This window comes from Theropithecus gelada, chromosome 18, assembly GCF_003255815.1.
Source record: "Theropithecus gelada isolate Dixy chromosome 18, Tgel_1.0, whole genome shotgun sequence".
Lineage (NCBI taxonomy): Eukaryota > Metazoa > Chordata > Mammalia > Primates > Cercopithecidae > Theropithecus > Theropithecus gelada.
This window is the reverse complement of record NC_037686.1, coordinates 180,211-206,317: the sequence shown is the minus strand read 5'-3', so window position 1 is coordinate 206,317 and position 26,107 is coordinate 180,211. Positions and strand designations below refer to the sequence as shown.

General features: G+C 43.9%; 1 protein-coding gene across 2 annotated transcripts in view; it reads right to left on the bottom strand.

Moving 5' to 3' along the window:
- Nucleotides 1-14,047: 14,047 nt before the first annotated feature.
- The window catches only part of FAM210A (family with sequence similarity 210 member A), a 64,903-nt gene continuing 52,843 nt past the window's right edge, over nucleotides 14,048-26,107 (bottom strand). For both annotated transcript variants that reach the window (XM_025365539.1, XM_025365538.1), the window contains 2 exons: nucleotides 20,568-20,679; nucleotides 14,048-15,111 (listed from right to left, as the gene is read on the bottom strand). In XM_025365539.1, the coding sequence (XP_025221324.1) occupies nucleotides 14,878-15,111; nucleotides 20,568-20,679 (346 nt within the window). In that variant the 3' untranslated portion in view covers nucleotides 14,048-14,877. The remainder of the gene's footprint in view (nucleotides 15,112-20,567; nucleotides 20,680-26,107) is intronic.

Sequence of the window (26,107 nt, the reverse complement as noted above, 5' to 3'; positions counted from 1 at the left end):
TTAGACAGTCATTTGCTGCTGCTGCTTCCCGAACTGGGTGCGTTAGGAAGCTGCTGTCTGAGTGTAGGAATGTCTTGCTGGGAAAGCAACGTCTTCCTTCATCCTTTTCTTTCTTCCCTCTGCGTGCCCTTGTTTTTGTGTAATGCGGGAGCGGGTTAGAGCTATAGAGATTATATATACATTATCCGTGCACATTATATATATGTAGATATAGACCCTATCATGTCAGAGATCTGCATGTCAGTTTTTCAGCAACGAAGGTGCCTCGTGTTCTGAGTTCAGCAGATACAGGAACCCAGCCGCCCCCTCCCGCACCTGATGCTCCCACCTTTGTTGTGCCTCACTTAAAATGGTGCTTTTTTCAGTTGTCTGTCTTTTCTTATGTTTTTATTTGTAAGGTGCTGTATATAAGTTGAATATATTATGCACATATCCTACCCAATGGGTAGAACAAGTTGTTAATACTGTAATATAATGTATAGATGATACCAATTTTAACAGAAATGGCATAGAATTTGTGAATGCCTATGTGCTTTGTCCTCTTTTGTAAGGAAATTTGCAAATGGATGCATACAGATTAAAGTCTATGTAGTTTATTTTCCTATTAAATATCAATATTATAACACGAGAAAGAAGTGTGAACAAACAAGCAACAGTTTATGACCAGCGTATATATAGCAATGGAAAGTTGCATCTTTGCTGTGAAAACACTTTAAAGAAAATACTTTTTAAAAAATCCCACAGCTTTTTGGTTGCCACTAGACGCTTCTTATTTGAATCATTTTAGTAATGCTCAGCTGGACCAGTGTTAGTTATATTTGAGTCAGAAAAATGTTGTTTTTCAACTTGCTTTGTAACCTCCTGCATCTATCTCCTGCTGTAGCATCACGAAGGTGTCAGCCTTAGTGAAAAGTGCACATTTTTGTTGTTAAATTGCAGAAACTGTGTCAGAGGAATAAGTCAATCAGCCTGCAGCAGCGGACTCTGTTCAGCTCCAGAGGCATCTGTGACCATCTGTGTCCAAGTCTCTCTGTGCCTTTTTGTTTTACAAACTGCAGCTGTGGAGCCAATGAAGTAACAGTAGAGATTGTAGGGAAATACCTCAGGAAAAACACCCACTTACAACAAGACCCTGTTCTTAGGAAAAGCGTTCAGTTATGGGTTAGCACTAGAAGAGACGTGGCTGCCAGCCAGCCAAGTGAGGACCTCTCATCCATTCCCACGCATGTCCCATCATAATCCTGACCCGAAAAGCAAACTCGGTTTTGCCATCAGTTAGAAATTACATTTTGAATTGTATATTGTTACATCTCTCTTCCAGCTTAGTTTTTAGTGTCTGATTGTGACGTCTGCATTTATCTTCAAATACCCTAATTTTAAAAAGAAAGAACGAGAGAAGTGTGTAACACCGTATTCATTAAAACCACGGTTGAATCTTGGGTGTGGGTATCCTTTCGAGTGTTGTCCCATAAGAGCAGTTCGTGGAATTTTGCCCGTCTGACCCATATTATCAGCTTATTCTGCCACAAAAGTGGAGTCTAATAAATTCCAAAGTTTTTAGTTGCCCCATGGTATATGTTCTTTGAAAATCACAATAGACTCATACCCCTAACATCCAAGAAACAAACAACCGATTATCCTTAAACTGAAATGGACTCTACAAGGCAACTCCTAATGCTGAATGGATTAAAAGTCAGCCCTTTCAGGATCTGTCTGAAAGGGCCGTGAAAAGGTGACACTCGTGTTGTTGTGGATCCCGCGTGTTGCTTCCATCATATACTGTAGGGTGCACCCCTTGGGATTCAGCATTAAGAACTGAGGCTCGTTACTGTCAGAAACAAAGCTCCTACCCCCCAGGTTCAACCTTGTGGGAGAACTGTTGAGCATGAGAATGTTCTAGACTCAGAGGTACTGAAATTTGTGACCACATCATTGCTTCCTTTCTACAGGACGAATTGAGGCTTAAACTTGACTGTTAATGATACTGGTTCATTTGAATGTGCTGGTTGGTATGTTGCTATTTTTCATTTCATAGCTTTCAAAAATCATGCTACTTGTATACTTGTCTAGTTTAAGGCTATTTTAAAATATGTACAATACTATTTACAGCATTTAGTTCATTTTTATTATAAAGCAATCTACTAAAAAAGTACAACTGTATTTGAACTTTTCAATAGTTGGTTGTGAGCTATGATAATCAAGTCATTAAAGTTTCTTTTAGCAAACATTTGTGCTTACTTTTCAACATAATTCCCAGTTCCATACAGAGAATGATTTCCACCTGTCACGTATCTGCCTCTTTTACCTGAGCAATGGTGATGTAGTTCTTAGACCTAAGGTCTGTAATTGCAATACTTTTAAAGAAAGATGTTGCTCTAAGTGCTGTTTGTTAGTTATGAAATCAGATTTTTCTGCTTGTTCTTAATGCTGTGGTCAAACCATAGCACAAAATCATTAAAAATAATCAGCGGCATCCATTTGTCCCTTGGGTTTTTGTTTTGTTTTTTCTTTATCTTTCAGCAACAAAGTACATGCATGGGGGAAATGCCGTGTGTTTTAAGACCTGTCTCAAAGAAACACTTCTTATGGTTCCCTGTCTAAACCTCCCATTCAGCTTGTGGTCACTCTGACTTTTCAAAAATCACTACTTCATATTCTACTAGAAGCAATTCTGGTCAGATCATGATTCCTTTCCCAGTGCTGGGTTCCACACAGGTCATTCAGACAGTCATCAGGTGCCCGCATGCGAGGAGTCCCCAGGGAAGCTGCTCACCCTGCAGGAGGCGCCCAGGAGGACTTTCCAGACGCCTCCAAGTCTTTGGGTGGCTGCCACACAGAACCCACATGCTCAGCTGCCACACAGAACCCAAATGCTCAGCCCAAATATGAACAAGATTCCTAACAATGGCAACTATTCCACAACAGAACAGACCTCCTCAGTGTGTTTTAAATTCTTTGGCATCGGAGGTCTCTAGTCAGTGATAACGTAACAACAGAAAGGCTCTAAATGTCCTACCCCAAGAGACTAGAACGGTATTATCTCTATGCTCTAAATAAGAATACGGGTTCACAGATGATGACTGTGTGTGCACAAAACCCCACCCAATCTACCAAACTACTAGGGTGGATTTAGCATGGTTGCAGGATATGCAATTTATTTTTGCATTTCTATGTACCTATAATGAGCAAATGGAAACTGAAATTTTGAAAATACCATTCAAAATGGTATGGGCCCCAAATCTGGGTATGGGCCTAAATTCTAATGGTACCTCCATTTTAGATTCTGATTTGAATTCTTTAAGATCATTTTGGAAAGGGGATTTGAAGAGAGCTCTAAGAAGGAGACAGCAAGGCAAAGTTTCTTTCCTGTCAAACAGCAAACAGTCACTAATGAACCACCCACACTCTGGAATAAATTCTGTAATCTCTGAACTCAGCAGACCACTAGAGAAATATTAAAGATACCCCCCAAATTTGCTAACGCTCACACTATGCAAACTTTGTTCCTGGAGACAGCTCTGCACAGAAGGAATGAGGGGAATCCAGGCTTGGGATCCCTGCTCCTGCAGACCACAAGCAGCAAATCCAGTAAAACCTGGGGCTGGCTTGTCACAGTGGAGACAGGGCTCGCCTCGCCCCCACTGTCCCTGGGAGGCTGTACCAGCTGTCACTTTGGAAGCTGTCTCAGAGCCAAGGGTGTGGGAGCTGTTAGCAGAGGAAACAGGCAAATGAGAGAGGAGAGAGGAAAGACAACGAAAGGTATATGCTGAGCTGGTTCCCACTGCGGGCCAAGGGGCTCAGCCACATTCGAGAAACCGTGCAGGCCATGCCTCTGAAGGACAGGAGGCTGGGACAGCTCACCTGCCCACGGCTGCGGAGTGGCCCTTCCAGGTTCACCTTCCAAGCCACCCTGGCTGTAGACTGAGCAAGCTGAGAAGGCTTCAGCAAAAGACCTGAGACAGAAAAACAAAGGCTTGGAAGTGCTTGGAAACTGCTGGTGCATAAAGGAACTGCCCGCTGTGGCTGGGAGCCAAGAAGCACCTGGCTCAGATGCCTCAGAGACAGCGCAGACCAAGACACTGAGAGGACGGGCAGGGGTGGAGGGGATGACGGCAGGGGGAGAGGGCAAGCGCATATGTCCAATGCCCACACCGTTGCTTTCTGTCTGAACCCCTCCTTAACAATGGTCTCGACACCACCCTGCCCTGGGCCTCCTTAATGCTCCAAAGCTGGCGAATTTGGGGAGTTCTCCATTGTCCTTCAGGGCCACCTGACTGCTCCCAAACCCCTCCAACTTCTGAAGCTAAGCAATTCCTGGCTTTCTTTCACCCACTTATTTTAGTCATTTGTTTTGCAAACAGAAGTGTCAACAGCTGAGCAGAATCCACCTAGTCACACACTCACCTGGTCGCCCTCTCCCCAGCGCCCAGGGGGACACTCAGAAAGGCATGCTTGAAAGAATCCCTTGGAACCTTCCAGAGACCCACCCAGTGTGGGCCACGGAATAAACCTGTTCTGCTCTCCCATGACGACGCGTGCACAGCGTGTGAGTCTGTTGCTGGGAACATTCTAATTAGATTTCCTTCACTACACTGCCTTGATGTTTTGTTTGAATGGATTCTAATTCAAACACACATTTTAAAATAGCTTCCCAAAAGTCTTAATGTCATGTTTCTGTCAAGACTCTAGCTTTTGCCTTAATAATGCAAACCTCATTCACCCTACTTTACACTTTCATGTTAAAAAAATCAGAAGTGCAAAAGCTCACTTTTTGAACATAGCAGAGTGGTGAGTAAAAATACTTTCAAAAGGACTCACTAGTAAGCACAGCTGTATATAGCGGCTCTCGTATAACTTCCCTGCTTACAAAGCCGTCTCCATTTACAGAGTTGTTTGTCTTCACTGCGACCAGTCATCTAGAAGCACAAAATGTTCTAGCAGCCTACACCAGCACCTAGAGCAATCCACTCCGCGCAGGCCCAGGGGTCCGGCTCCCGCACGGGTGAGGCGCAGGCCCGGGGGTCCGGCTCCCGCACGGGTGGGCGCTGTCTTTGGCGTGGGATTCCCAGGTGATCCGGCTCCTTGAATATTTCCTGCTTACAGTGAATGGGCAGCACAGGCTTTGAATCTTAATAGACCTGGGTGGTCTGAATGTTAGCTTCATCTCAAGTTAATTAACGTCCCTGACAGGTTTCAAAGTCTCATCTATAGAACAGTAACAGCGATACTTACCCGGCAGGACAGCTGTGAAGACCCAAGGAATGTGCACACCATAAGGCCTGACATGTGGGGCTCCTCGTGAACCATGGCTGTTATCGCTAAAACTTTCACCTTCTAGGCTGGGCGCGGTGGCTCACGCCTGTAATCCCAGCACTTTGGGAGGCTGAGGCAGGCGGATCACGAGGTCAGGAGATCGAGACCATCCTGGCTAACACGGTGAAGCCCCGTCTCTACTAAAAATACAAAAATTAGCCTAGCCTGGTGGCGGCGCCTGTAATCCCAGCTACTCAGGAGGCTGAGGCAGGAGAATCACTTGAACCCGGGAGGTGGAGGTTGCAGTGAGCTGAGATCTGGCCACTGCACTCCAGCCTCAATGACAGAGCGAGACTCCATCTCAAAAACAAAACAAAACAAAACAAAACAAAAACAATTTTAAAAACCTTTCATGTTCTAGATTTAAAATTTTTTGGCCCAAATACAACAGATTTGTGAATGCCCTCCACACTAAATGGCCGCAGCTTAAAATCTCAGTGAAATAGTCCCAGCACTCTGGGAGGCCAAGGGGGGCAGATCACCTGAGGTCAGGAGTTCAAGAATAGCCTGGCCAACATGGTAAAACCCTGTATCTACAAAAATACAAAAGTTAGCTGGGCATGATGGCGGGTGCCTGTAATCCCAACTACTCAGGAGGCTGAGGCAGGAGTATCGCTTGAACCCGGGAAAAGGAGGTTGCAGTGAGCTGAGATCATGCCATTGCACTCCAGCCTGGGCAACAGAGAAGACTCTATCTCAAAAAAAAAAAAAAATCCCAGTGAAATGAACAGGTGCTGATTTTATACCTACATGAGTACCACAGGGGCTTATAGCACCCAGTGATAAGGTACAGACCAAGTCCCTGGGCCCAGAACTTCCTTTCCATGAGTTCGAGATCAGCCTGGTCAACACGGTGAAACCCTGTCTCTACTAAAAATACAAAAATTAGCTGGGTGTGGTGGTGGCCGCCTGTAAGCCCAGCTACTCGGGAGGCTGAGGCAGAAGAATCACTTGAACCTGGGAGGCAGAGTTTGCAGTGAGCCGAGATTGTGCCATTGCACTCCAGCCTGGGCAACAAGAGTGAAACTTCATCTCAAAAAGGTAAACCCTAACTTGCAAGGGACACCTATCAATCATCAGGAAACCATCAGGAGATTGTTATTGGCTGGACAGAACCCTAAAGAGGCGGCAGTCTTACTCTGCCGGGTCATCAGAAAGGAAAGGAAAGAGAAGGGAACCGCCAAGCAGATATTGAAGCCAAAAAAGCCACAAGGCAGGACCCTCCGTTAGAAATGCTTACAGAAAGACCCCTAGTGTGGGGTAATCCCCTGCGGGAAACCAAGCCCCAGCACTCAGCAGGAGAAACAGAACGGGGAACCTCACGAGGACACAGTTTCCTCCCCTCAGGATGGCTAGCCACCGAAGAAGGAAAAATACTTTTGCCTGCAGCTAACCAGTGGAAATTACTTAAAACCCTTCACCAAATCTTTAACTTAGGCATCGACAGCACCCCTCAGATGGCCAAATCACTATTTACTGGACCAGACCTTTTCAAAACTGTCAAGCAGATGGTCAGGGCCTGTGACATGTGCCCAGGAAATAATCCCTTACACTGCAGGCCGTACGTTTCAATCCCTGTATCTTTTAACCTCCTTGCTGTTTGTCTCTTCCAGAATCGAAGCTGTAAAACTACAAATCGTTCTTCAAATGGAGCTCCAGATGCAGTCCATGACTAAGATCTACCGTGGACCCCTGGCCCAGCCTGATAGCTCATGCTCCGATGTTGCTAACACGGAAGGCACCCCTCCTGAGGAAATCTCAACTGCACCACCCCTATTACGCCCCAATTCAGCAGGAAGCAGTTAGAACGGTCGTCCGCCAACCTCCCCAACAGCACTTGGGTTTTCCTGTTGAGACGGGGACTGAGACACCGGACTAGCTGGATTTCCTAGGCCAACTAAGAATCCCTAAGCCTAGCTGGGAAGGTGACTGCATCCACCTTTAAACACGGGGCTTGCAACTTAGCTCACACCCGACCAATCAGGGAGTAAAGAGAGCTCAGTAAAATGCTAATTAGGCTAATACAGGAGGTAAAGAAATAGCCAATCATCTATCGCCTGAGAGTACAGGGGAAAGGACAATGATCGGGATATAAACCGAGGCATTTGAGCCAGCAACAGCTACCGGCTTTGGGTCCCCTCCCTTTGTACGGGAGCTCTGTTTTCGCTCTATTAAATCTTGCAACTGCAAATTAAATAAATAAATAAATAAGTAAAACGTGTTTCTTCTACTCCATTATTTTAGCTCTATAGTTGTTGTTTTAATGAAGCACACTGCAGTGGGGGCAGGGTTTATTACAGCCTTTGTAACAGAATGTGAAAACCCAGGACCGTGGGAGAATAAATGGTTCCAAATCATTTGGCTTCTTGCCTTGCTTCCCCCACACCCTCTCCTGCCCTTCCTCCTTTCCCCTGGCTTTCCTTGTCTGAAGGACTCAGGGAAAGCACACGTGGGTCTGGGCACTGTCACTCTCCATTCTCTCCACCTGCCTAGCACTGTCCTGAAGCAGCCCTGGATGTACCCAGGGCCCTTGGGCAGCCTCTTCTGCTGATGGGCCTTCTCGTTCTGCATTCCCTCCGCTGACACTGGCCCACCCGCCTCCTTTCCTTTGGGCATGGTACGTGCAAGCACTTAGCCTTGTGCCTTACTGACAATTCCACTCTAAACCCCAGAACACATTCTTCCTGTCTCTCGCTCTGATACTTCCTCCACCATTTGCTGGTCTCCCTCTGTGAGGGAGGGTTCCAGCCAAGGAGAACTGGAGATGGGAGACGCAGGGTGCCTCCACCCGCTGGGTCCTCAGCAGCCTGACGGAGGGGCCACTGCCCCTACAGCGTTCTCACCACACTTGCTGTTTAACCATGAGTGACAAAGGCAAATGCCACACAGCAATTCTAAGCCCATCAGCTGCATGAGACACCAAACCCCTGCACACAGACACTGCGGGGGGCACAGCCTGGCTGGGTAGCAGGTGCTGCAGTGCAGAACTGCCCAGATGGCATATGAGGGGACAGGGTTTTGTTTGCTTTGCATTTTATTGTGGTAAAAATACTTAACATGAGAGCTACCCTCTTACCACATTTTTAAGTCTCCAAAAATACAAGGGATTTCAGAAGTCTTAAAGTCTGGCCTCTTACCTGAATAATTGGCACCAAAGGAAAGCACTAAACTGGAAGATGAGATCCCAATTTTAAATCCAGTTCTCTTGTGCTTCTTTCTTCAACTAAAAATACTGTTTCTAATGTGACCCATGAAATGGCTGGTTCTATAGGTGTAGGATTTGATTTATGTTGCAACAAACTATTAATTTAAAATGTGTTTGAAATGCAATTAATGATTGTTTCTCAACAAAAATTGCATTAGGTTTTGTGGACATATTTGTTCCATAATATTCTCAACATTTTTGTTAGAATATGAGACTTTTATTTCAGGACTAAAAGAAGTGAGGAATGCAAACTGCGACGCACCGCATCCTGCATCTTCTTGAATAATGAGAGGATAAGAAGTGCATGCTGATGCAATGCTATGGCAACAAAGCCCTGTAATTCCAGCTCCAGGCTGCAGCTGAGTACGTGAGGACTTCTGGGACCCTTATAAGAAAAAGAACCAGAGTCGCCACTATTCTTAGTAAAGCAACTGCACTAATTAAGTCACCATATTAAGTGTCCAAAGAAAACACTGACTCAAATGGAATAAAATACACACTAGTCGAAATATGCTTCAGCCATTATAAAGTCGCAAATCTTGTACATAGACGGGCACAGACAGTAAGGCTGGAATACACGTGTATGAGAAAATGCCATGTGTTCATTTAAAAAAAAAAAAAAATCACAGGTTTTAGAGTTAAACATCTAACTGGTGTAAGAGAAGATACAGAATTGCCATGATTTCTTATCCCATGCTTAGAACAGCCTTTATGGAACTATCCAAACAGAGGATAAGGCTGACTTTTGCCATGTATTTGATTAAAAAATGAGGGGAAGTTCATTTTATGAAAATAAAAAGGATGAAGTTTAGGTTTTAATGTTGTTTCTCTAAGAACTAAAAATGACCTAGTATCAGTCAAATGCAGCTGGAAGTTCACCGTCCTCCTCTTTGTGGGGACAGCGTGCCTATCCTCCCCTAGAGACCGCGGCAGGGAGGTCCACACAGAAACGTCAAGCAGGCCGGGCGCGGTGGCTCACGCCTGTAATCCCAGCACTTTGGGAGGCCGAGACGGGCGGATCACGAGGTCAGGAGATCGAGACCATCCTGGCTAACACGGTGAAACCCCGTCTCCACTAAAAAATATAAAAAACTAGCCGGGCGCGGTGGCGGGCGCCTGTAGTCCCAGCTACTCGGGAGGCTGAGGCAGGAGAATGGCGTGAACCCGGGAGGCGGAGCTTGCAGTGAGCTGAGATCCGGCCACTGCACTCCAGCCCCGGCGACAGAGCGAGACTCCGTCTCCAAAAATCAAAAGAAACGTCAAGCAGTACGTGGACCTGACATGCTCAGGGCAAATTTGTCTTTTTCTTTCTCACTTCAAAGTTTTTCTAACATTTACATTATTCAAAATCCAAAACAGAAGAAGCTGGACAGAGGGCGGGAGACGGAAGGAAAAGACGAGAGGTTGTGTTCAATCCTCACTTCCAAGGAGCGTGAAAATCTGCTTCGGCGGCAGGCAGGATGCGCCTAACTGTGCTCAGCTTTTCTCACGGGGCATGTCGTCCCGGAGAAAACACACTGAAACGTGCTTCTCCAGAAGCACCCTTCACCCGTAGAGACGCGATACTCTGAGAATGCCTCTGGCGGCCTGTGCATCTCTCTACTATGACTGTCCAATCAAGTCACTAGAATAAAGAACAGGCTTCATGATATCCTCTGCCCTGGAGGTTTCTGAAATCAGGATACATTCTTTCTACTAAGGAAATAATTCTTACCATAATTGCCACGGGATAATTATGATCTAAAATTACTATTGTTGGTGACTGTCAATGATGCATAAAGAAGAAAACAGCTTGATTTTCAAAGCCTAACCCTGAAGAAGCAAGACAATTAAAAGCTTGTTTTGACTAGTTAAAATGAACAAACTTGACACAAAAGTCACAAAGGAAAAATTCTACAGAGGGAAAATATCATCAACTGGCCTGACTTGGCATTTCTCTAATACAAGTTACAAGCTCCAAGTGCAGGGGAAAGACCTTTCAAGAACCAGAAGGTCAGGCCAAAATTCATGACTGCAGAGGAACTGTGGGAAGCAGGTGTGGTCTCCCAGACCATTCAAGGCCAGAAAGGAAGAAAGAGGTCATGACTCCCACTGTCTTCAGGGAACACGATGCAGCACGTTCTGCAATCTCATGTAATAGTAACTTGATACCACGTAACATACAAATGATCCAAAAGAGAACAACGTTAACATCTGCAAAATGAACACGATGCAGCACGTTCTGCAATCTCATGTAATAGTAACTTCATACCACGTAACATACAAATGATCCAAAAGAGAACAACGTTAACATCTGCAAAATGAACAGGTAAAATTCCCCACCTCTGGTTCTGTAGATTTCTGGCTCAGGTGGTTGAATTCCAAGGCAGGCAGCGAAGAGGCTCCCACTTCCCAGAGTGCACATGTGCCACTCAGGCATCTGGGCCAGTATGATCCGATGTACTCTGTGACCTTCATGCTCATAAGGACAATTGAGTAGAGCTTTCAGTACCAAGAAATATAAACGACTTGCAAAAAAGATATTTAAACAGGCGCAAACAACTTGGATATCATTTAATTTATTTCATTTTAGGCCTTACAGAGACTCAATTTTGAAAATCAAAAATAAATGAAGGCCCTCATTTCAAAAAATGAACTTTGACCAACAGAAAAAGTATGTTCACATCACCTAACAATCTGTATTTTCAGAAGGAATCCTTTAATTCAGAAATGCGTATCTCACAAAAACGTCTTCTCAACATATCATTTCAGAAAAAGCAGGAAAGATGACTTTTTTTGCCTCATTGGCTAAAAATCATCTTCTGTCCAATCCATTACAACTATCTTTTACAGTAGCCTGATTTACGTCTGAATTAGTTAAGAAATCCTGAATGACCCAAACCCAACACTAAGAACACAGAAAGAAGCTCCGTGGGTCAAACATAAAATTTCCTTCTTTTCTTCAAACACCTGTTCTGCTCATACCATTAAGATCTTTAAAATTCCTGGAATTATCTTCTAAGATCATTGAAACAAGAGAGCCACTATCTCCATTTCATCCTGAGCATAAAGCACTTGTAAATGAGTGTAGATTCTGTGACAAATAAACACATGATTATATTTCAAAGGATAATTTATTATTTTCACTACTGGGAGGTAGGTAATCTCAATGTAAGCATTCTTTTTCTCCTTTCTTGAAATCTGTAAACAGTACCCTGTGGTATGCACAAAAGGCTGTCTCAGTAAAATACATTTTTTCATGTGGTTGGTTTTGCTCTTATTCCTGAATAAACTAAGTCTCTCACTTAATCCATCTTTCACTTCAAATACCAATTTGCTTAGCAAACCCTTTTTGTGCATTTCACAGAGGCGAATCTCAGTCCTAGCTCTCTCCCCACCCGGTCAACATACCTTGCATAAACGCAGACATGCATTTAGCCAGCCATGGTGGTGTGCACCTGTAGTCCTAGCTACTCAGCATGCTGAGGTGGCAGGATCACTTGAGCCAGGAGTTCAAGACTGCCAAGTGAGCTATGATCATGCCACTGCACTGTAGCCTGGGTGACAGACTGAGACTCTGTCTCAAAAAAATAAATATAAATGTAGACATTCAACGAGACACGGGCCTGCTTCTGCCGAGCACTTGCAGTTCACAGAGGTTATAGGTGAATTAATCCCAACTGTAAGATGTACTGTAAATGACATGAGGTCTATTATATATACGAACTATAATTTATTGTATATATTCTCAATTATTTAACGTGGCATATTGGTACTATATTCTGTTAGCCTGCTATTAATACTCCCAACTCAACATACTACAGGGGTCCCTGAAGCTTAAAGACTAGGTTAGCAATATGCTGGCAATAGCATCTTTGTAACATTCCTGGTGCCAAGTAATACAACAGAACTTCTCACATCTCCAGAGAATTTTTTACTAGAGAATTTCGTATCACTCAAGCAGTACCTCATTGTCTATTAGATAAACACAGCATGATTATGAAACTGGATGGCAACAAAACTCAAATGGACTGAACAAAAGATGACTATGCAGGAAAAGCAAATTTCAGTTTCAGGATTATTAGTAATAAGAACCTCCAATTTATCCCCACTGGAAAATATGCAACACGAAAAGCAAAAGGAAATTGTTTTAGAAGAATTTCATATAACACAAGATTTTAACATAGGCAGTCTCCAGTGGTTAAAAAGAAAAAAACTAGGAAAGTGTTTAATATCTAAAAAATAGCATTTAAATATGCAAAAGTGTGAATTATTTGATAAATACTTAAAACATGTCAATCATGTTTAGGTTTGAAAACGTGGCGTCAGTGTGAAGCAGTGCATTCAGCCCTCTGTGTCAGGAGACAACGGAGCTGCCCGCCAAGACTGCAGACAGCGGAGACACCGCCGCATCTCCCTGCACTCCCCCCGGCCCCCAGGAAGAAAGATTCCAATCACAGCGCATTCATTTAAAAAGCATTCTAATATAATAGTCAGACTCATCAAATGCAAACTTTTTTTCCCCTTTAAACTACTCTTTAAATTTGGCCAAACTAAGTACTTGATACAAAAATGCTGGCAAAGAGCAGGGGTCCCTGCAAACTGTGTGGCAAACCCTGACATCCTCTTGCCTTAGCAGGTAAGTTAAAACAAGGACAATCTAAAAGGAGGCCATTCCCTCATCCAATTAGCAATGGAAGGGTTAGAACTGAAATAATCACTGTTAGAGCACAGGAAACAGACACACACATACTCAAACACACACCACCACCCCAGCAACGCTCACAGCTGACAATGGCTGAATTTCATTACAAGCAAATGATTTAATTATAGCTTTGTTATTTAAAAAAAAAAAAAAACAATCAGCTGGGCGCAGTGGCTCATGCCTGTAATCCCAGCACTTGGAGAGGCCGAGGTGGGCGAATCACGAGGTCAGGAGATCAAGACTATCCTGGCTAAGACGGTGAAACCTCGTCTCTACTAAAAATACAAAAAATGAGCCGGGCACAGTGGCGGGTGCCTGTGGTCCCAGCTACTCGGGAGGCTGAGGTCAGGAGCTGGAGACTAGCTTGGTCAATATGGTGAAACCACACCTCCACTAAAAATACAAAAATTAGCTGAGTGTGGTGGCACACGCTTGTACGCCCAGATACTTGGAAGGCTGAGGTGGGAGGATCACTTGAACTGGGAGGCAGAGGATGCAGTGAGCCAAGATCACACCACTGCACTCCAGTCTGGGAGAGAGAGGGAGGCTCCGTCTCAAAAAAAATTAAAAAATAAAAAAATAAAAAATCAAGTAGAATGCTCAAACAAGGATAATTTCCCTTCAATGCAAGATAAAAAGCAGCAGCCACAATTTAAAACTTTACTCCATAATGAAATCAGCATGAATTCTGAAACGAAGACACTGGGAACTTGCACTGGTTTGCAGAGGCAAGGCCCGTGCCTACCCCAAGGAGTTAGCAGTCTCCACGACAACCTGACTCCATTTTTAGTCTCCCAACCTTTGTCTGCTTGAGAACCATGAGCTTGAGTTACTGCTGAAAAACATTTGATTTTAACAATAAATTTAAGGTTTAATGATTGTTCACCTTTCCTCTGAAAGATTAGCTGAAAAGGACACAAATAATTCATGAGAGGTTTATGTTTGAGGCGATCACCACCAATACACACTTCGAAAAATACCATCACCATATATATATTTGCTTAAAAAAATTATGACAAGCTTCAGGTAAAAATAATTTTTAAAGGGTCCATTTTTCATTTACGTACAATCAATACATCGTATTTACATATATATGACTGAATCTTTATTCTATTTTCTTCATATAAGATATTTTAACGGGTAGGTAACTGCTCTATTCTGTTTTTATAGAAAGACTAAATACCTTCTTATTCACAGGCAGTTCGGATGATGCTCGTTTGTCTCCAAATTACGGACTGAATATAGTTAAAACCTTAATGAATAACATAAAAATTAAGATCCAGTATTAGCTTATTTTATGGGTCGCACTGGTTATTCCAGGAGTCAACTGCCTCTAGTGTGCGTCAATTACAGCTGCAACAAAACAGAAATCAAGTGTGGTTCTGAAGACCTGGAAAAAGAAGTATGACTTCTACGACGTTCACCACTGCTTAATACTGCTACTGATGGGAAATTCTTACACTGGGTTCATGTCTTTCCTTGTAACAACACTGATTTTTCTAGTGATATTTAACTTTAAAAAGGTATTTTACTTCTTTAACCCTCAGAGAACTTGTATATTTAGACAACTAACCAAAAAAATAATCAGACACACATATCTTTGCCCACAGTTTCCAAAGGGTTAAAGTGCAGGAATTTTCCATACTGCTATACTTCTATACTGCTGTAAGGCACCTTATTCCACTTTTTTCTTAAAGGAAACCTTTTCTTTGGTTTCTTGTAACTTTTCAGTGAGTCTGTCTTTTGTTTCTTCCATCTTCTCTGTGATAAGCTCCTTTGTCTCCTCCATCCTGTCCTGTAGATACTCCTTGACGGGTGGTGGCGTGGACATGTAGCCATGACTGCGCAGATACTTCACAGTGAAGGATGTTCCTCCCAAAGTCACGGTATACCGAGCAGGTGTTGCAATCTTAAGCAAAAAGCAAACAGAGACAAATCAAAACCTGGTTATTACCATCATCTTACGCAAAAACAAGTTAAAATTAAAATTCTTGGTAGTAACCAATCAGAATAAATTGCCTCATTGTTTCACAAAGCTAATGTAGTAATATCCTATATGGTTTTCCCTCCTAACAAGAGACACTTCTTCTGTGAACTCATTTTATGAACTTTTGTCCTCCACACAATCCTGACCCAGATAACAGAATCATAGCACTGACATCCCTAATCGCATGCTAGTAAACTTGGGGAACAGCTCAACCTGGAAATCAGAAACAGGACTCAGTGCCACTAAAAATAACAAAGGAACACATGTTTCTATTCCTTAAAACTCCTGCCATCCTGCCAAATGCTTTCTATCTGGAGCTAAACTAGAACTGAATGTCTTCAAATGGTGAGAGGCAGAGCATGAATCCACTCTCTGTTGGATTTAGGTTAGCTTCACTTCCAAATCCCTTTCCTTCTACCTTCTCATTACAATCTACCCTGAGTCTCAAATCCTAGCCAGTAATTTACATGAGGCCAAAAGTAGTAAAATGGCACACCTGCTGCAGATATGCACAGGTTTAACGTTAATCAGAACTTTTAGGACCAATGGTAAATAGCAGATGACTGGTCAAAGAGAAACATAAAAGTAAAAAGGCTGCATCACATATCTAAGTCAAAAATCAGGCAGGGTGCAGTGGCTCATGACTGTAATCCCAGCACTTTGGGAGACTGAGGTGGGTGGATCACCTGAGTTCAGGAGTTCAAGACCAGCCTGGTCAACATGGTGAAACCCAGTCTCTAATAAAAGTACAAAAATTAGCCGGGCATGGTGTCAGGCACCTGTAATCCCAGATATTCAAGAGGCTGAGGCAGGAGAATCGCTTGAACCCGGAGGCGGAGATTGCAGCGAATCGAGATCGCACCATTGCGCTCCAGCCTGGGCAACAAGAGTGAAGCTACCTCTCAAAAAAAAAAAAAAAAAAAAAAAAAATTCATAGGTGTTGGCAGGTACAATGGCTCACGCCTAAAATTCCAGCACTTTGGGAGGCTAAGACAGGAGGAGTGCTTGAGTTCAGAAGTTCAAAACTAGTCTAGGCAACATAATGAGACCGTGCCGTCTCTTAAAACAAAAAGAAAAAGAAATAAGAAAAAGAAAAGAAAAATAAGGCCGGGCGCGGTGGCTCAAGCCTGTAATCCCAGCACTTTGGGAGGCCGAGACGGGCGGATCACGAGGTCAGGCGATCGAGACCATCCTGGATAACACGATGAAACCCCGTCTCTACTAAAAGATACAAAAAACTAGCCGGGCGTGGTGGCGGGCGCCTGTAGTCCCAGCTACTCCGGAGGCTGAGGCAGGAGAATGGCGTGAACCCGGGAGGCGGAGCTTGCAGTGAGCCGAGATCCGGCCACTGCAATCCAGCCTGGGCGACAGAGCGAGACTCCGTCTCAAAAAAAAAAAAAAAAAGAAAAGAAAAATAATTAGCCGGGAGTAAGTGGCATGCACCTGTAGTTCCAGCTACTTGGGAGGCTGATGCAGGAGGACTGCTCAAGTTTAGGAGTTTGAGGCTGCAGGGAGCTGTGACTGCACCACTGCACTCCAGTCTGGAAAACAGAGCAAGACCCTGTCTCAAACAAAACAAAACAAAACGCATAGGTGTGCCGTATAACAAAACTCTGAAAGAGCTGTCTGCTCTATCTCTACTTTCTCTTCTAAACACGTTAAGCAAGCTTTCACCCATACCTCTTCACCAAAACTGCTTTCAAAGTCACAGTGACCTCTACAAAACTACATCCAGTTGTCAATTTGGAACCAGCCCCTGAACCACTGGAACCAGCCAAGACAGCTTTCACTTCTCTTCACTTGGCTCCAGGCCCTCAACTTGCTGGGCTTCCTTCTGGTTCATGGCGGCTTCTCATTTTTGCCAGTTTCTCCCTTTTCACCCACCTCTGAACACGGTGTGACAACAATCGATCCCTGGACCTCTTATTTTCTCTACCTATCTCACTGCCTGGTCTTTAGTGCCGTCTATACATGGATGATTGTTAACTTCAATCTCCAGACTGAACTTGTCCCCTGAATTCCAGTATGTACAACCACCTCCGGAGATTTGCATGTCTAATAAGATCTCAGACTTAATGCAGGTGAGTCACTTAATGGGGACACGTTCTGAGAAACGTGTCATTAGGTGATTTTGTTGTTGTGTGAAACATCACAGAGTGTACTTACACAAACCTAGATGGTACAGCCCTGTGCACATCAGGCCACAAGGTACGGCCTACTGCTCTTAGGCTGCAAACCTGGACAGCACAGCACTGTGCCGAATACAGCAGGCAATCGTTAAGACCACAGTAAGTAGCTGTATACCGAAGCTATCTAAACATAGAAAAGGCAGAGTAAAAACATGATGTTCATAAAAACATGGGACCTGTGGGACCATCACTGTCTGCAGTCCACGGTTAACGGAAACGTTACTGGGTGGCACATGACTGCATGTTCAAAACTGACCTTCAGATCTTCAACCGTCCTACTTCACACCTGCTCCTCTCAAAGTCGTCCTCGTCTCAGAAAATGGCAATTCTATTCTTCCAGCTGCCCAGGCCAAAACCTTACAAGAAAGCTTCAACCCCTCTTTCTCTTCCATAATTTACATCCAAATCATCAGAAAATCCCAGCAACCACGTCTTTAAAATACATTCAGAATCCAACTACTTCCCGCTACCACCTGGCTTCTGGCCAGTTTTGCCTCTCGACTCAAGTACTGTCATCACCTCACCTCACACCAGGTCCCTTGGCTTTTCCCTTGGTCCTGCCATGGTCTGTTTAGAGGAGCCAAAATGATTTTGATGGAACAGAGGCAGGATGCTTAAAATTGTCCAGTGGCTTTCCCTGTCCTCAGGGTAAAAAGCGAAGTCTCTGTAAGAGCTGACAAGGCTTTCCTGATCTGACGACACGCCATTCTCTGCCCTGTTCACCGATTCCAGTCATACTGGCTTCCCTGCATCCCTTCAATACTCCCAGGATCCCGCAGCCTCAGAACTTGCCTTTCGAGTTTTCTCTGTTCGGAACGCTTCTCCCTCTTGGAGGAGCAACTATCTCACCTTCTCAGCAAGGTGTGCCATCTCCCACTGAAAAACAAACACCACAAACACACCCCCATCCCTGGTTTCCTTTCTTAGCACTTACCATCATCTATGTGCACATACTGTGTGTGTGCAGCACTTCGAACTTCATCTTGTCTCCCCAACCCACCAGCACTCACGACACTATCTGCTCCACGAGGCAGGTATTTTGTACTGTCTTCTTTGATTCCTTTACTCCCAGCACCTACAATGGGATCTGGCCCACAGAAGAGGCTAAAACTCTGGGTGTATTTCAAAGAGATTATGAGGCAGTCAGTGAATACGTCCTGCAGCCAGCTGCCGCCAGACCATACACGCCATACTTCATTTGGGGGCTTTGTCTTGATGAAGCAAAAAATCTGTGTCTGTTGTTCTATCTGAGAAACTATGGGTTACAGATAACACACAGGAGAGTCCCCTCCATATCTCCTACTTCACAGAGGAATAGTGAGGGGGAAGAACCACCACTGGCACTGATCTTCCTACCATGACACCTACAGCTTCGTTTTCAATCCCAACTCCACAAACACATGCTGAGCATTTTATTCACCTACAGAACACAATACCAGGTGCAGTGAAAAAACAACAAGAAAGAAGACATGATTCTGAATTCCTGGGAGCTCCTAATCAAATAAAGAAAACAAACACTTAACACCTAGCACAGACTGTGCTATCAACTGTCATGCTATGGGAGTGGGATAAGGAGCAATTAAATTAGGGAAGGTTTACATCAGCATGATAGTTTGACTTACTCGGGTTAAAGTTATACCCACCATAACTAGAAACTTGGTAATTTTTAAATTTAATACACTTTATTTAATGTAGAAAAACTCAACAATTAAATGTTAGCCCCCTCATCAAAATTGTAATAAAACAGGAAATCTACCAAGATTTCAGAGGATGCTAATGAGGATGACAGAATGAAACAATGCTACTTTTCAGTAATGCTGTAAAACCGTAATTCTTAGATATTCTTATACAACAGAAGTAAAATAAAACATCTAGTTTCTCAGTGTTTTCCACCTTCTTAGGTAGAAGTTTCACAGACTCTCAAAAATATTTGTCAATTTAGAAAATGAGATTAATATGGCTAAACTCCACAATTTACAGTGAGTCTTCCTTTCCAAAATAAAGACCCATAGGCATAGAAGCTATCAAGATGACATTGTCAGGCCAGGTGCAGTGGCTCACGTCTACAATCCTAGCACTTTGCGAGGCCAAGGGCCGGCAAATCACCTGAGGTCAGGAGTTCGAGAGCAGCCTGACCATCAGGGAGAAACCCCGTCTCTACTAAAAAAATTCGAAATTAGCCAGGCATGGTGGCACACGCCTGTAATCCCAGCTACTCGGGAGGCTAAAGCAAGAGAACTGCTTGAACCCGGGAGGCAGAGGTTGTGGTGAGCTGAGATCGCGCCATTGTACTCCAGCCTGGGCAACAGGAGCGAAACTCTGCCTCAAAAAAAAAAGATGATGTCTGAATCCAGAGAATAGTTATAAAGATTATCAACTTTTAAAATGAAACATATGTTAGGTTAAAATCTAACAAAAAAGGGTTTATAAGACAATTTGGATTAAACCTATTTTACTTGCTAAGAAAAGATCAACTATTAAAAACAGTAAAATAGGGGACCTCCTCTTTCGGCTTTGGAGGCCCCCCCCTTCTGTCTCTGTACAGGGGAGCTTCTTCCTTCTCCCTTCCTTCTTGCCCCTTCTTGCCTATTAAACTCTCTGCTCCTTAAAACCACACACAGAAAACAAAACAAAACAAAAAACAGTAAAATAAATGCTAAATTTTGCTAACAAGTCAGGTGGCATGCAGATCACTGAATAAGAAAAATAAATATCATTAATATCTTAAAATAACTGTATCTCCATTTATCAACAGGAGCAACGTCAAACAGACGGCTAGTGCCGCGGAAAATCACACAAGTCTAACAACTATCTCATCACAGCAAGTTATGGATCATCTACCAATTTTTAAGGCATTTCTTCCTAAAACCACATTTTTACTTCTGCTTTATTTTGTTATCTTGTACTCCCAGCCACTCGGGAGGCGGAGGCAGAAGAATCACTTGAACCCGGGAGGCGGAGGTTGCAGTGAGCTGAGATGGCGTCACTGCACTCCAGCCTGGGCAACAAGAGTGAAACTCCATCTCCAAACAAAAAAAAAGTGTTATCTTACATTATTCACCAGACATATCAGAGATGAAATACAGTGTTTCAAGTTACAAAATACAATCGGAAGCTAACACGGAGTCTCATGGGGAGACGAGCAGGCCACTGGTGAGGTCTGACACAAGGGTTTGTCACAGTACCCACCTTAAACAAGGCATACGCTGTGAGTGCATTTCCACTCTGGGAGTTTTTCAGGATGCTCACCACGCTGTCAGGTAACCCAATGAGCTCTAGAAAAGGAACGACATTCACTCCTCTACAAAAAAAAAAAAAAAAAAAAAAAGGGTAACTTTCATATGTACAAACTTTTAAGGATATTTTCAAAAATTATCTGAAAATACCAAAACCACACTATAATTTTACTAAATTTTGCTTAAAAGTTGATTCTACATTATCAAGCACTTTACCTTTACTCTAAGAGAACATCTCACTTGATGTACAAAATGCAACATACACACAAACATCACATCACGTGGTATCTTACCGCCTACAACTCCTATTTGCTTCATGTGGGCATCCTAGTATGTTTAGAAAAAGAGGCAGTTATTAGAATAAAATTAACAGCTTTAAGTAAAGTATGAGAAAAGGATTAGAATCATTTGCCTGGTCTTAGTTTCCTCAACCAAACACCACTTCCTTAGAATGCTCCAACTCACATTTTAAGACCTAAAATTTTTACCTTTAAAATTACATGGGTTTTTTTTTTGGTGTTTTTTTTTTTTAGACCGAGTCTTGCTCTGTCGCCAGGCTGGAGCGCAGTGGTGCAATCACAGCTCACTGCAACCTCTGACTCCCAGGTTCAAGCGATTCTCCTGCCTCAGCCTCCTGAGTAGCTGGGATTACAGGCACGTACCACCACACCCAGCTAATTTTTGTATTTTTAGTAGAGATGGGGTTTCATCACATAGGCCAGGATGGTCTCCACCTCCTGACCTCATGATCCGCCCGCCGCAGCCTCCCAAAGTGCTGGGATTATAGGCGTGAGCCACAGTGCCCAGCCAATTACATGTAATTTTATGTGTAACACTGCATCGTAAAAGCAAGAGACATTTTAACATCACGTTAGTGTTTTATCATGCAAAGAATAAATGATACTATGGGTTTGATGAAAACTTCACTTACTCTAAAAGGATGCTTCTATTAACATTCTTAAGGCAGGTGAAGAAGCAATTGACATATATCACAACAAATTTCTGGAGGCAGGAGAGAAGGCAGAGAAAGTCTTCAACCTGAGCCATGACTTCATTTCCAGTTCCCTGATTATTAACATTTCTGAGCCGTGACTTCTTCATTTCCAGTTTCCTGGTTAACATTCCTGAGCCCTGGCTGCTTCATTTCGTTTCCTGATTATTAACAGTCCTGAGCCCGACTTCTTCATTTCCAGTTTCCTGGTTATTAATATTCCTGAGCCTTGGCTTCTTTATTCCAGTTTCATGATTATTAACATTTTGCCACAATGGCTCTTGCTTTCCCTGGACACTGTGATCCTTCACCCCTAAATTAGAACGAAGACATTCACCTACACAAACATCACATTTATAACAGACACGATAGTCTACAGTTAATATATAATCTAGATGAGTTTCCTAAATTGTCCCAGTATATCCCTTATGGCTATTTTTCCTGTCTCTCTAGTCTGCTTTTCTCTAGAAGTGCTTCTCAGCATTATACGGTGGAGGAGGGCAGGATGTCTCTCTCGACACTGAGATTTCCGAAGCATGCAGGCTGGCCGCTTTTCGAAGGACACCTCTCAACTTGGGTTTGTCCGATTGTTTCCTCAAGATGAGATTCACGTTAAGTACTTTCCACAGGAAAACAACAGAGTGGACACTGTCCACCTCAGCACACCACAAGGGACACAAGTCAGTCTGTCCATCCTTAGTGTAGCAGGACGAGCCGCACTGTCCACCTCAGCACATCACAACAAGGGACACACAAGTCAGTCTGTCCGTCCTTAGTGTAGCAGGACGAGCCGCACTGTCCACCTCAGCACATCACAACAAGGGACACACAAGTCAGTCTGTCCATCCTTAGTGTAGCAGGACGAGCCGCACTGTCCACCTCAGCACGTCACAACAAGGGACACACAAGTCAGTCTGTCCATCCTTAGTGTAGCAGGACGAGCCGCACTGTCCACCTCAGCACGTCACAACAAGGGACACACAAGTCAGTCTGTCCATCCTTAGTGTAGCAGGACGAGCCGCAGACAAAACTCCTCAGACACCGAGTTAAAGGAGGAAGGGCTGTATTCGGCCGGGAGCATCGGCAAGACTCACGTCTCAAGAGCCGAGCTCTGAGTGAGCAGCTCCTGTCCCTCTTAAGGGCTCACAACTCTAGGGGGTCCGCGTGAGAGGGTCGTGATCGACTGAGCAAGCAGGGGGTACATGACTGGGGGCTGCATGTATCGGTAATTAGAACAGAACAGGACAGGACAGGGATTTTCACGGTGCTTTTCTAAACAATGTCTGTAATCTGTAGATAACAACCGATTAGGTCAGGGGTCGATCTTTAACTACCAGGCCCAGGGTGTGACGCCACGCTGTCTGCCTGTGGATTTCATTTCTGCCTTTTAGTTTTTACTTCTTTCTTTGAAGGCAGAAATTGGGCATAAGACAATATGAGGGGTGGTCTCCTCCCTTATTCCTCCCCTTTGAGAACTTCACTCAATAGTGGGAGTTCTCACTTTCGTTCTCACTACCCATGTCTTCTTGCAAGACAGATCGATAGTGATTCATATAGTACACTTGTGCTGAAGCATTCTGGTGAACTAAAGTAGTGATGAAGCTTTTTATCATTTGAAGAAGTACAGGTAGCAAACAAGGGAGCAGTAAGCAGGTTCCTATTACTATTACGACTCCTATTGTAAGAGTTTTAAATCCTCCTAGCGCTGGCAACCATTTTCTAAACACAGCCCCAGGATCAAATCCATGCCACACTTGCACGGGCACATGTGCCAGTTTTGTCATATCTCTAACTATGTCTTCAACTACTTGCCCTTGATCAACTATGTGTAGACCAGCAATCAGTAAGGTTAAATTTCCTACAGACCCCTCCTTTAGCTGCTAGCAAGTAGTCGAGAACCAATCTATTTGGATAGATAGCATTTCTCATCTGAGTTTCTTGCCGGGCCAGAATAGTCAAGGCTCTGCCAGTCTTATTAGTGATTATATCTAAGACAGCTTCTAACCATACGATTCAGCTGACAACGTAAATGGAGGTCTGGTATCCCCACGAGCCATCTTGTGCCCAAGTACCAGGCCCATAATATTGTGTGATTCTCTCAGGGGGCCATTCATCATCTTTCCAATCTCCTATAGCTATGCTTCTCTTCACAGGAAGCACAGACAGGGAAGCCCAGGAGTTCGCCTGTCTTTATGGGCAGTAGGAAGAAAGCTGGTTTAATAGTGCCAATACCACAACTACCTGCCCACTGGTCGGTAATTTGGTGTAAGCTCTATGCCCACACACCCAGTATAAGCCAGTGGGGGCTGTCCAGTCCCGGTGGGACTCCGGGTGGGTCCACATGGTTTGCAACTTTGGGCATTTACTAAACGGATTTTTCTTAGTGTGGTTTGAACTCCACCAGGGGGCTGTTTTTGTAGCACTATCACACAGTTTTTGCCTAAGGCGGCTGAGTCTTCCCACAGGAAGAGCGAAGTCCTTCCCCACTCTTGCTATACAGTATTGTCTAATGATTGAGGCTGTTAGGACCCAGAAGTTATCAGGCTGATTCTTTTAAGCTGAGAATTCATCAGGAACTGGGTCTGTAGGTACTAATTCTTGGGCTCCCCATGGCCACTGATCTCCCATTACAGTTCCTCCACATACATAACATGAAGTGACAGTAAGAGACTGGACTACATGCTCAGTTAATTGCAAAAACAAATTTCTTGCTTTTCCTGGAATTTCTGGTACTGGCACATTCAGTTCATCATAGAAGGTTTGAAATACTGGCTCAGGAGAGCATTTGTAAACTTCTCCTCAAACCATGAGGATCCAGTCCAGCCCCATCCGTTCCTAGGGTTACACGCTCCCCTTTTTTCCAGCGAGGATCAAGGGGGTTGGTTACTACTAGTTCTAAGGGGTTACACTGACCACTGGTACAGGAAGGGCCACTTTTCCCTTTCTGAAGGTGGACAGGATCCTCTTCATTTTTTATCCAAGTAGCCTAAATGACACAAGACCAGTATCCACATTCATTTCCACACAGTCCTAATTCTGACAAACGTACTTATTTTCTGCCATATGGCCTCTTTCCTAATTAAGAGAACCACATCCTATTCCTACCTTGTTACTATTAATGACAGCACAGGCATCAAACTTCAAGGTGACTTATTTGGACACCCCTTTTTCCTTTGTTTTGGCTAACACTTTACTCGTATCATTTATGAGGCCCCACCAGTCCTCAGCCCTTAATCTTATTTCAAAAACTGTGGTCATGGGAGGCTCAGATGGGTCATAACACACATCAGGTTGGTCATTTCCTGGGCTACACACCTTATATAGAATAGCATTATACAAACAAGTTCTTTCTAGAGTCCCAGTACACTTATAATAACCATAAAATAGGACTGTAGCAACTTTTTGTCCTACCTCAGTGACTTGATGTATACACTGGGAATAGTCCTCAGTCTGAGGAAGGTCAGCTGAAGTCCTTACTGGACAAGCCCAAATTTTAAGGAAAATGAATCCTGCGATGAGTTTTCTCACACTTCGGCCGTGTGTGGACCAGTCAGCTTCCGGGTGTGACTGGAGCAGGGCTTGTCATCTTCTTCAGAGTCACTTTGCAGGGGTTGGTAAAGCTGCTCCCGCCCACATACAGCTCACAGTCTACTGATGTTCAAGGACGGTCTCCGAGGTTGGGCCCTCTACAATAAACTGAGTCTAACACCTTTACACAGTTATGTTCAACTGGGCTCTGTGATCCCGGGAGCAAGGTGGCAGAGTTTAGGGTGCTGCAAACTTCAATGGTTATGTGGGGATTTTCACATAGCAAGCTTTGGTACTTGGTTAATCTAGCATTTGCTAGCCAATGACGGTCTTTGGTATTCATCAAAGTTACCACAGCATGGGGGACCTTTACATTCAGGTTTTGCCCAAGGGTTAGTTTACCTGCTTCTTGTGCTAACAGGGCCCTTGCTGCCAGGGCCCTTAGACACGGGGGCCAACCTTTAGAAACCCCGTCCAGTTGTTTTGAGAGATAGGCCACTAGCCTTGGCCAGGGCTCCACAGTCTGGGTTAAAACTCTAACTGCCATTTTTTCTCTTTCTGACACATACAGTGTAAAGGGTTTTGTCAGGTCAGGTGGCCCCAGGGCTGGGGCCAACATGAGTTTTTCTTTTAATTCATGAAAAGCTCGTTGCTGTTGGTTGTCATAGATGCAGTTTATCCAATTTACATTTTTATTAACTGTCACCCACCAAAATATTGACTCAAATCCTACAGCTATTTGATTTCAAGCTTTAATTTCATCTGGTATTCCCCGTGGAACTCCAATTATGTCTAAATAGACGTGAGAGTCAAAAGACCCATTAGGGGCTTCTCTCACTTTACAATGTCTTATTTTTCCTCCCTCTGGTTGATGAAATGCCAGGGTGAAAGGGAGAGCCGACTGGACTAAAGTACAAGTGCCACTCCAGTTATTCGGCAGAGTGCCCAGTAAAGGTCCACCACGATACCACCAC